This window comes from Molothrus aeneus, chromosome Z, assembly GCF_037042795.1.
Source record: "Molothrus aeneus isolate 106 chromosome Z, BPBGC_Maene_1.0, whole genome shotgun sequence".
Lineage (NCBI taxonomy): Eukaryota > Metazoa > Chordata > Aves > Passeriformes > Icteridae > Molothrus > Molothrus aeneus.
In genome coordinates, this window is record NC_089680.1 from 51308090 (window position 1) to 51320800 (window position 12711).

The 12711-nt window shown below is 37.2% G+C and overlaps 1 protein-coding gene across 1 annotated transcript in view; it reads left to right on the forward strand.

The window, feature by feature from the left end:
- The window catches only part of CHSY3 (chondroitin sulfate synthase 3), a 140349-nt gene extending 128201 nt beyond the window's left edge, over nucleotides 1-12148 (forward strand). Inside the window, exon 3 of the mRNA XM_066568979.1 lies at nucleotides 7836-12148. Coding sequence (XP_066425076.1) covers nucleotides 7836-9401 — 1566 coding nt within the window. The 3' untranslated portion in view covers nucleotides 9402-12148. The remainder of the gene's footprint in view (nucleotides 1-7835) is intronic.
- The last annotated feature ends 563 nt before the right edge of the window (nucleotides 12149-12711 follow it).

Sequence of the window (12711 nt, forward strand, 5' to 3'; positions counted from 1 at the left end):
ATGTGTTATGTAATAGAGTTAATTGTAACTTTCACTTAGTTTAAGAAATAATTCCATAGGCACACTAAGACTTTAATAATTCTTATTTTGCTAACACAAAAATTTGTTTTTTAGTCTTATGGTTCAATAATTATTGTAAACTACCTTCAGGACTATGCTTAAGGGTAAGAGGTTGGCAAAATAACTTCCTTCTTTTGCTCCTTAAAGTTAATGATTAAGCATTTTTCTTAACTCCATATTTAAAAAGTGTGCGTTTTGTAGGAAGAAATATTGGTAAATGCGCGGGTGCATTGCTGTGTATGAGCCTTCAGGAAGATTTAAGGGTCTTGCACTGAAGATGTGTTGGTATAGAAGATTATGTATTACTTTTGTGGTCAAATTTTACAATGTTTTTAAAATATAGTATGAATTCTGTAAATAACAAAGCATGTACATAAAAAGCTAGGGTTTCTTACAGAGTGTACTTAATGCATGTTATAGCTAACTAATAGACAATAATGTGTGTTATTTTAACAATGGAGTATTTTAGTGGCTTGATACAAATGAAGAAAGAATTAATTATTGATTAATGTTCTTTAAATTTGTGAAATACCACTTAATAATAAATTCTTTGTTTCATACTGTATGAGACATGGCAGGGAAGGGTATTTGGTTGTAAGGGAGCTGAAGCACCCTTTGAGGCAGGGTAAGAACCTTGGCAAGATCCAGTTTGGAATATATCCCTGATGTTGTGGGAGACTGGGCTTCAAGGAGGGTGGATTGCTTCTTTACTTAACGTGTGGAAGCCAGAGAACAATTTTAGCACTTGGAAAAGTTTTTAGCATCAAGCTGTTACCTAAGGAAGCACACATGCACTGCCAGGATGTTCAAAAGTATGTACATGCTGAGGATTGTCACCTGGATGGCAACGCTACTGTGGTAAACCACCTTCTGTAATGAAGGAAACGATGGCAAAACTGCAGATGGCTCTACCTGCTGGACTGCAGGGGTATTAGTTTAATGCCATGGAGGGCATGTTCAGCTCCCAAGACTCATGGTGTAAACATGTAGCTGGTCCCAGTGCATTTGTTGGTGTCTCACTGTGTAACCCCTTGATAGTAGAACTTGCTTTTCTCTGCTGAGCTCTCTCAGTGACCAAGTATGTAGGAGCAAACACAAATCTGAACATCACTGAGTTACACAAAGCTTAAGCTATGACAGAAAAATTAGTTATATCTTTTCTGTGATCCTTTATCATCCAGAACAGGAAATGAGTCAGATCTTTGGGATCATCAAAACTGCTGAGTCAGCCATTTCACATCCTAGTGGAAAGATTGGCAGTGAGTTGAGGGCTGTTGTTCATTGTAACTGGAACTGTTATTACCAGCTTAACCTATCATCCCTTCCACATTAACCTGGTGCTTCTCTTCTGAAGGCTGGTTTGTTCCAAAGAAGGGGCTTAGTGACACCAGGCAGTCCAAACCTGAGAAGGCTGGAAGACTGTCAGCCTACCTTCCTTAAATCTGCTGACTACTAAAATGCAGCCTTTTCCACAACCGTTTCACTTAGATAATGCCCAGGGTAATTTAAGACATTTCTCTGTTTCCTTCCATGCATGCTGCTGTGCTCGTATACCATTGCTGTTTAATTTGTCTATTTACAAGCTAAATCAGAAAAGTCCTCACAAGCTTCTTTTGCATTGATTTGTCCCATGCATTTGATAAAAATGCAGGCCTAGAATTGTGTGAAATTGTTTGTTGCATCTTTCCGAAATATTCTGACTGATGCAAAACTAAGTTTTGTGTCCCTTTTCTGTAGAGGATTCACACTGAATTTTAATAATGTCTTCATGTCACCTTATTGTCTGATGATATTCTCATGGTTTTTCTTTGTATGCCAATTATTTCCAGTTTAAAATGTCAGTTTTCCTAAGATACTTTGTCACATACCTCTTACAGCCATGGGTAGAGCATTTTATGTGTTGTTTTATTATAACGACTTAATTTCCACAATTTCTTAATTTCCAAGTTCTCTGGCTCTTATGGGTTGTATTCTCTTCTCATTTAGTCATAATGTCCTTGACTATGTGTCATGAGCAGTGTCTAAGATTTTGTACCAGCATCACTAGGAATGATATTGTTCCTTAGAAGTTTCTGTAATAACTTCCCTCCAAACTGATAATTGCCCACTTGTACATAGCTTGTTATTGCTTCTCTGTTATCTAGTTCATATGCATTTCATAATTCCAGTCTTAATCCTTATCTTCTGCAGGCTCATAGTATTTCTCAGAGCATCAAAACTGACCTGCTTGTATCTGTCTTTTGTCCAGAAACTTAGATTAACTGTAATTTAGTGTTACATTTTGTTATAGTACGTATTATTGAGGCCATCCTAATGTACCTATAGTAATCTGAATTTTTTTTAAGCACTCAACTTCCTGTTGTTCAGCAAAACAGTATCATCTCAAACGCAGTAGATTTACATTTGTACTTCATACAGATGAAATGTCCCTTGAATTCAATGGCAGCAGTGAATAAATCTTCATTTTTAGCAGAGCTAAACTTTAAAGAGCAGAGGGAAGAAAGACCAGGAGTAATTCCTGTTCATCTTATTTCTACATTTATTAAAAGTCCAGTTTAGATAAAATGATCAACAGTTTAGCACTCCCATGGATTTAAGAACAGCTCGAGTGAATGGAAGATTTTTATTTCTTCTCTGTTAAGTGTTGTTAATGCTCAAAAAAAATTGTGTTAATTTAAAAAGCACCATTTGCATTCACTCTTTTAATATGTGATAGTCTTGCAATAATAAAGTTGGTAGGTTTGGGCTTTTGTGTATATGCAGTAAGAACCTTCCCTTTTTATTACATCAGTAAATCACAGTGGTTACAATGATTTCAGAGCTTGCGATGCAAATTACTTTGCACTTGTGTGTTAGCTATTGTATTTTTCTGCCACAATAATAAAACGTTGCCTTTATTCTGATTTCTTTCTTATATTTTTTTTTTTAATTCCTGCTTGCAGTTCAGAGTTCCTCAGAGCATGATTAGATCTTAAGTGTTTCTTGCCAACTTTTAGTTTCAGTTGGCATGGAAAAGGCAAGCAGAAGTCCATGCCAACTCTTGCATTAGTTGTGCCTCAAGAACCATTCAGAAGACAGCAAACTATTCAGAAAAGTCACAAAGTCATGCAATGAGAACAGATAAAATGTTGGACCTCCAGGTATTATATTGAATTGATGACAAATTCACTGCTCCCATTCACTGCTTTCAGTGAACATAAATTGGTTGTATCATCTCAAAGTGAAAGTTCATTTGGCAAAATATTCTCTCTCTGGGGTAATTGGTAGAAGAAACTGAGGCAGGGTACAGGACAATAAGGAAATATTGTGATACGTCTTCAACTGGAGCTACATGAGTTCTGGATAGCAATGATTGTAGATTCCCACTAAGCTGTTGCTTCACTCTTTAAAGTGATCCAAAATTTTACCATCAGCAGCTTGCTGTGCCATTAAGGTCTGTTTCTGAGTCTTGAGTGCATCCTTGTAAGTGTCATAGTTCTTTATGTGAGAAGAGGTGGTACCATTCCTATCAATTTTTCTTATGGTGCTCATTTACTCTGACTCCATTGATCTCAGAGTTGGCCCTCTTTGGAGTTCTCTCTTTTGCCCTAGTTATCTGTTTATTTAAAGATCCAGATGTATAATCGTTGGGTAGCCTTGGTTGGTACCTTTGTACTTACATGATGGTTAATGACAAACTCAATATGACCTGGCCATCATCACTCCCAGCCCAGAAAGCCAGTGGGATCCTGGGCTGCGTCCAAAGCAGTGTGGGCAGCAGTGTGAGGGAGGGAATTCCTCCCCTCTGCTCTGCCCTAGTGAGACCCAACCTGGAGTTCCAGTTCTGGTGCCCCCAACGCACAAAGGATGTGGGACTCTTGGAGCAAGTGCAGAGGAGGACATGAAGTTGATAAGAGGTACAAAGGCTGAGAAAGTTGGGGCTGCTCACTCTAGAGAAGAGAAAGTTGCACGGAGACCTCGCAGCAGCCTTCCACTGTCTGGAGAACTACAGGAAAGCCAGAGAGCAACTCTTCAGGGATTGTATTGAAAGAACAAAGAGTAATAGGTACAAACTGAAAGAGGAAAAACTTAGGCTTACAGGTTAGGAAGAAATACTTTCCTGTGAGGGTGGTGAGGCACAAACAGGTTGTCCAAGGGAGATTGTGGATATCCTAAGCCGGACACTGTTAAAGGCCGGGTTGGATAATACTTTGAGGAACCTGGTTTAGTGGAAGGTATCTCTGCCCATGGTAGAGGTGTTGGAACTAGATGATATTTAAGGTCCCTACCAACCCTTAACATTCTATAATTCTGTGTTAGTTTCGGATGGGTCAATACTGATAAGGTGCCTGGCCAGTCTTCAAGATGCTGGTGTACTATGGACACAACCATGTAATGAAGCTTCTGATTCTAGATACTAGACTTGTCCTCATGCTATTTGCTTTTCTTTTCATCATTGCTGAACCTCTGTGTGACACCTACACAGAATTGCATACTGTGTGGACTGGTACTGTTAGGACAGAGTCCTAACAGCTTACACAGTTTTGCATTCCTCAGGCAGAGTTAGGATTGTGTTCCTCTCATGTTCTTTGCATTTATCTATATAGAATTTAATCTTGCTATTCAAAATCATGAAAACTTTTGCAGGAAGGTTTACTATTACCATGCTGAATAATTTTAATTTATAGTCAATAAATCTTGCCACTTCCTAAACCCGCCTCCTTTGTGCGATAATTTATAACTACATTTTTCAATTCAGACTCTCACACAAATCCATTTTCCGGGAAATTTAATCATCCTTCCCTTTGCCTTCTGGGCTTGACCATCTTGCCTAGAAATTTCAAAGCAAAGTTAGGATCTTGAATTGCTTTCATTTAGATGTTAATAAGTTGAAGTGTAATAAGATGTTTTTTCTTGCAACATTAAGAACAAATTTCTGCACCAAGATTAAAGCAGGCTATCTTCAGGAAGTGTTGATGCTTTCAGTGTCATGTTTGTTCTGTTTTCTCCAAATCAGGATCTATTAAGAGTTTTCAGTAACATAACTAAAAATGGATTAGTACAGTTTTGCATATGTGTGATAGTACTGCATTACTGAGTTGATTGAATTTTTTTTCATTGCTACTTTTAATCTGTTGTTGATTATCAAAACCAAAATCATTATTATAATGGAGTATATCTTCTCTCCATTGTTTCAGTGGAGCATATCAAATAAACCCAGGCATCTGAAATTGGGATGTGCAAAAAATGCAGTATTTATGTCAACATAAATTTATTTGTGTTAAATAAGTGATGCTAATGAATCTTCTGTAAAGCCGATTTTGTAATAAGTCAAGGGTTACAGAAGAATTTGCACAATTGGAGGACAGCATTTAGCTTTGCAGCAATATGTCATCTGTTGAAAATCTTTTGGATAAATTCCATTTTACTACTTTACATAAAACTTTCATGTACTTACCTATGAAAAATCACGTTCTTTAAATGTTAATGGTTGTAAATGGATAAAGTTAATGGTTGTTTCATTTATACTCAAATAACATTCTTCATTAGACAACTTAGAAAAGAAAGTCACGCAAACCACCTGCCCTTCTTTCTTTTGTTTTCAACACCACACATTTTCTTAATTTTCCTTTAAGGGGACTTTACTGTGAAATTCTAGATGTAAAAATCATGCCTTCAGCTTTTTGCAGGAAAAGTGGACAATGCAAAAGCATAGCATGTCACCTTGCAGAGCTCACAGCATACAATTTTAAGTAAAACAGACCAGGAAGGAAGTGTAACTTATAACTGGAGAGCTGGAAATCTAGCCAGATCAGCTCTTCTTTTTTCTTTATTCAAAATGTAAATTATAGAGTGAGAAGAGAAAATAGTTTTTCCAAAGAGCAAATGCCATCACCCAGCTCTTTCCTAAAGACTGTTTTCCCTTTCACTCTCTAATCCATCTGTCCTGCCTGTGACCATCTCTAACTCTCAAGAAAGCCATATTTCAGTTTTTTCAGCACTGCTAGTTAAAACACTAACAGGCCTGATTATGTTGGTTCCTGTTCTATGTGATTACAAGGAAATCAGCCAAACTCTCATCTCATCTCATATAACAAGCAAACCACCCACATTTCAGGACAGAACAAATTTTTTAGAGAGCTTTAGGTAGGTTCTATGAATAGGGGATATATGAGTAATGTTGTAACATTGTATGGTTTTTTTCACGTTCATTTTCACTTCAATATAACAGAGGTACCTGTTTTATTAGAGGCAAATTTAACATAGCTTAAGGTATTTATCAGAATGTGTCTGATGCTTTTCTACATGTTATATGACTAACTTTAAAAATTTTAAACTGAGTAATAGTAGCAGCCATGTTTGCTCAAGCAGAGGCATTTGAGGTCTGAATGAAATGGGAGGGGCAGTCCAGAAGTTCTATATTAAAGTTCTGTTTTTCTAAATGTGACAATGTTTATGTCTTGTACATGCTAATGAATATTACATAGCTTTCGTGATTCTTATCTTAGGAGTTATTAGGAGTTAGTTAGGAGTTATGGAGTTATTTTACATTCATTGCCCTATTCTTAATATTACTTCCAGTGTCAAAACTTATGTTCTTGAAAGAATTGAAGTAAAATGAGCTAAATGATTTGAGTCAGATATACTGTGCAATCAGGACTTACCTCTCCTGATATCTTCAGTGTATAAAAGACAAACTGCAATACCCATGTCAGAATGTGATTGCAGCTCAAGTTTAAAACACATTCTTGAACAACATTTTCTATCTAATTAGAACATTTTCCTCATGTATTTATTACAGACCAATCTGTTTGCAGATTTAAAACAAAATGAGCCTTTTCTTCTTTGTCTGCCAGTCATGGGAAATAATTCTCTAGAGCAAAGAGCAGCAGGTTTTAAATATATTTATCATATCAGTATTTTACTAGTCCATATGATTTCCCATTTAATAATAAATACTCATCACATTAATAATGAGCTAAGTTGTCTTCTAGGGAGGAAACTGAGTCAAAGATAGTTTCATGATATGTTTAGTCAGCACAGAAAGTATAAAGGCCAGATATTTTGGACTTGTCAGCCACAAAACGTATCTCTTCACTCCATCACAATTACTAATTTGACAGAAGTAGAATGTCTTTTCTTGGTACAGAAATAAATTGGGAATCACTATCACAATCAATTGCTTAATTGGCATACTCTATTATATGTGTACCTTACAAAATGTATATTAAGATGGTTTTATTTCAATTATTGAATTCTCTGTCAACATGAAAAATTTTTTTTTGTTAAGGCCATTCAGTTTTTGAATGTTAAGCAGCATTAAATATTTGCATATATCAGTACAGTCAGCTTTTTGCTCCATAGGCACAAATACAGGGTGCTCTTTAAAAAATTGTGAATGTTGCTAACCTTCCATTAAGGATCTGTGCTAACTGGGGTTTAGATGGAAGTGAAGTCAGTGGTTCATGCATAGCACCTATGAACTCCTATTAGCCACAGACCTATGCCTATGCATTTCCCTTAGTTCTGCAGCTGAACAAAATGAAGATAAACCCAATATAACTGACCTTTTCTTTAGACAGAGGACAATGATTGCTTACTGTGGACACTACTGAAACTCAAACCAAAACAATGTAACTATTTTCTACTGACTGCTTTAAAACTCTGTGCCTAAAAATAACCATTGTCTATAAGAATAGGTAATGATACTAGTACCAATGTGAGTCCTTTTTCTGGGTAGAAGACATTAAACTTAATGTCTCTTTCCCCCTACACCCCTCTCTCTCTCTTTGTAGATGCAGCAATTGTTCCACGAAAACTATGAACACAACCGCAAGGGTTACATTCAAGATCTTCACAACAGCAAGATCCACACAGCCATAACACTTCATCCAAACAAAAGACCTGCCTACCAGTATAGGCTGCACAGTTACATACTGAGTCGCAAAATTTCCGAACTGCGCCATCGGACCATCCAGCTCCATCGAGAAAGTGTCCTGATGAGCAAGCTCAGTAACACTGAAATAAATAAGGAAGATCAGCAACTGGGAGTGGTGCCATCTTTCAATAACTTCCAGCCACGTGAAAGGGATGAAGTCATTGAGTGGGAGTTCCTGACAGGAAAGTTTCTTTACTCAATGGTGGAGAACCAGCCACCCCGGCAGAGCCTGAGCAGTGTCCTGCGGGCTGCACTGGATGATACTGTGATGCAGGTCATGGAAATGATAAATGAGAACTCCAGATCTAGAGGAAGACTCATTGATTTCAAGGAAATACAGTATGGGTACCGCAGGGTAGACCCTCTGCATGGAGTAGAGTACATTCTGGATTTACTGCTTTTGTACAAAAGGCATAAAGGAAGGAAAGTTACAGTTCCAGTGAGACGCCATGCTTACCTTCAGCAATTGTTTAGCAAACCTTTCTTCAAAGAAGCGGAGGAGCTGGATGTAAAAAGCTTGCTGGAGGACGCCAACAGTGACACTCAATCTTTCTCTTTCCTTTCAAATTCTTTAAAGATTTTTTCCTCGTCATTCCAAGGCACCAAAGACACTGGGGGACAGAGTGACAAGAAAATACATATTCTTGTCCCTATCATGGGGAGATTTGATACTTTCTCAAGATTTATGGTTAATTTTGAGAAGACTTGTCTGATTCCCAAGCAGAATGTAAAGTTGGCAATAATTCTCTTCAGTTCTGATTCGGACCCAGACTCTAGCAAACACATAGAGCTAATGAAAGAATACAGCATTAAGTATCCCAAGGCAGATATAACCCTGATTCCAATGTCAGGAAAGTTTTCTAGAGGTCTGGCTCTTGAGATGGCCTCGTCTCATTTTGACAATGACACTTTGCTGCTGTTCTGTGATGTTGACCTAGTATTCACATCAGACTTCCTCCAGCGATGCAGAGATAACACTATTCAGGGAGAACAGGTTTACTACCCTATCATCTTCAGCCAATACGATCCAAAAGTAATATATGGAGGCAACCCTCCAGCTGACAGTAGTTTTGTTTTCACAAAAAGAACTGGATTTTGGAGGGAGTATGGATTTGGAATTACCTGTATTTACAAAAGTGACCTACTTACTGCTGGTGGATTTGATACCTCGATTCAAGGCTGGGGACTTGAGGATGTAGATCTCTTTACTAAAGTGATAACGTCTGGCTTGAAGGCCTTCAGAAGTCAGGAAGTAGGAGTTGTCCATATTTTTCATCCTGTTCAGTGTGACCCCAACTTAGATCCGAAACAATATAAAATGTGCTTAGGGTCCAAAGCAAGTACATTTGCCTCTACCATGCAGCTCGCTGGACTCTGGCTACAGAAACATGTGGGTGTCAGGTACAATTGGACTCTCTCCTGACAACTCAGCCTATTTGGCCTTTTTAGGGGAGTTTACCTCATTGCTGTTATTTGATTTTGCTGTTGTAGTTTTAAACTCCCTCCTTGTAGTCTTCCAAAGACTGTTGACCTCAAACGGGCTGACTCTGCTGTTCACTGTCGTTTCTTATACCTACTGAACTGGTGAGGTGAATTCCTTCATATTTCCTTTATTTGAAATTCAGTCTTGTCATAGAAATCACAAGCCCATGGAGCACATTCATCACAAGAGACTGTATTAGAAGAATGTTGTCCTTCAGTTTTTGGATTCAGTATCATCTTTGTTGCATTTCTCAGATTTGATGTGATACTAATATTTACTGGTGAAGGTACCACAAAAGTGCTTTATGCTTCTTCTGGGGATGGAACTCTCTAAGATAAACTTAAGTTTTATAATTTATATGAGGACTTATATGTATAAATGCTACTTTTCTTCATCTTTAGAATTTTTAAAGTAAATGAATAACTATAACTGTATGTTTATTTTTTAAAAAAAAGAGTAAAGCTGAGGAGCTACTTGCAAATACAACTGGTACTGGCTACCAAGGTCCTTAAATGTCTTGTTATTAAAACAAACTCCTCATTGTTATTCAGTCAAAGTGTAAATGAACTTTTTTTTCACAACAAACAGGATTTAATCAAGTGCTCATCTACACTTTGAAGATTATTTGAGCCACCATCCTTCATTTGCAGGCAAGAAGAAACTATGACTCAACATGGTGATTTATGATAAAGTGCAAGCATACAGTGTTCTTACTTTGAAACACATAGGATAAGTTGTTCTTTCTCTTTTTAGAATGAGTCTCTAATACATAATTTACTTTTACATTCCTTTCATAAGGCTGAACTTCAGTGTTAAAAGTTAAAGCTCTAGTTTTTGTTTTACATTTTTCATGAATATTGGTACTCAGTAGCAACTTGTTGTTAAAATTAAGGTAACTGTAGAATAGTTATTTAAGTTTCAAAATTTACTATTGCAGGTCAAAGTTCCTTGCCAATATATTTATATTAGTGGAGGTTATAAGACTGTTTTCAGATTTATTTCTCCAAACCGCCTGAAGTTGCCATATTGTGGATTCATGAAGTAAAGTATTTAATACCAACAGGAGAAATAATAAAATTAATTTCTGTATTTTAAAGAAATGTTTATATAGGGATATATATGTGTGTGTGTGCGTGTGTGTATATCCCTATATATATATAGATATATAGAGAGAGTAATTTCAATGTTCCACTTTTCAGTTCAGGCAGTGATTTGCTACAATCTTGTTTTTTTTGCCAGATGCTTGGAGCATTTCATGTTATACTGTGGTAAGAGCTTAGAGACATTCAGGAAACCATCAGAATTTAACTAAACTTAAGTTATTACAGTGGGTACATCAATAACCTCAGTACCCTGGATTTCAAACTATATTTCAAACCGAGCTGGGCAAGAAAAAGTGGTGAGATTTTTAGCTGTAACTGACTGCTTCTGTGTTTCCTTAAAAAAGAAAGCCAACCAAAAAACCCCCCCAAACCCCCCAAAACAACTAAGTGATTGGAATTCACTGGCACATCTGTTTGTGGGAGGAATCCAGGTTATTTCCTGAGGTTTGAAGAGGGCATGCAGGTCAGTTAATGTCTGTTATCTGTGGTTCTCTGTTCTGGATTTACCATGCAAAGAAAAAGGGAACCTTGACAAGAACTGAGTAAATTCAGAATTAAAAGGCTGGCCATAGTGTGCTCTAAGAAAGGCCATTTCCTTGCCCTGGAGAAGATAGTAATTGTTGTAGGTGAGAACAGAGACTGTAATTCATGTTTGTACCAGCCCTCCTCAAGCAGAACTCCTAGGCTGTTATTTTCCTGGAGGCTCTTGCCTTCCTAGCCTAGTATTGTTAGCTCAAATGTATGACAAAAGAAAAATTCACTTTCAATTTATATTATAATTCTTGGAAATTGCTCTTCAAACTGAGTGCAAAAGTCACACTTTTTTCCTTAAAAAAACCAAGAACAAGGAACCTGATACATTTTAAAAATCTCAATTAACCAATGCAACTCAGATTGTAAATATCAAAAACTGATTGCCTGTTGATAAATATTTGTGATGATTTCATAAACAAGAAAAAACCTAATGACTTAGAAAGATATCTAAGGAAATCATTGTCTGCGGGGATGTATTCCAGTGTTTATTTCAATTACTTAACTTAGTGGCCAGAAAGTATTTGCTCAACTCAAAGTAAAATAGTAGATTACAACAAGCAATGAAACCAATCATTCAGTGGGGATAAAGATGTATACAGAGGGCTTGCAGGATCAGGTCCTACATGATATAAGCAAAATGCTAGCATTTACCAGTACAAATATTTATTTAGTGTCTTGACTGATTCATTTGTTTATATGATGAATTACTTTGTTAAAAACCTGATTATAAATGTTTATTATGAAATACTGCATTTTCTTTTGAAATAACTATCCTGAGATAACTTGAGAACTTGTGTTAGTTTGTCTAAGGAATAATATGCCTTCTAAGGAGATCACATTAAAAGAAAAAAAAAAGCACAAAAGTGTTAATGTTATGTATGTATAGATTAGGATGGGAATATCTGTGTTAATCAACTGTTTGCTGTTCTAATCTGAATCATAATCTTGATTGTAAAATGAAATTTCTATGTGTATAATGTCCCTTTGTAAATGCATGACAAGTGAATTTGCAATAGAACATAACAATCGATTCTTCCCCAAACCTCCTTCCCCTGGGAATAATTTTCCTGGCTTCATTGTTGGGAAGTGGGTTGTGAACAGCTCATACTTTGGCTTTTTAGACACAGCCATTCTTAAAAAAAAAATCTCAGCATTTGCTACTCAGAAACCTCAGAAATCCCCAAACCACTGCATCACGGCATGTTTTCCCAGTTGCAGTGTTTAATTTAACAGAGCATTTGCATCTCCTGGATTAAGGAAAAACATCATGCTGGGCTCTCTGGGACTTGATGAGTGTACTCTGCATCAGGGTACTGGCTCTCAAGCTGAAGAAGGGCAGAAGGCCAGGGGGAGGTGTGAGGCTCAGCCATGGGAGTTGGCACTTTGTGCCCAAGTCACCCCTGTGCTGCCACCTGTGTGGCCCACGGCCTGCCATGGAACTATGACTTGGCAGCTCAAACAAGCACAGAAGAGCTGTGCTTGCTGCCACCAGCTGCTCTTAAGAAGCAAAAGGGCCATTTTTATCAGGGAGGAATGAAAGGAGGGTCTCAAACTGGGGATTCATTGAGGGGGGTGGCAGGTTGTCTTGTGCAGATCATGTTTCTCACTGTCCC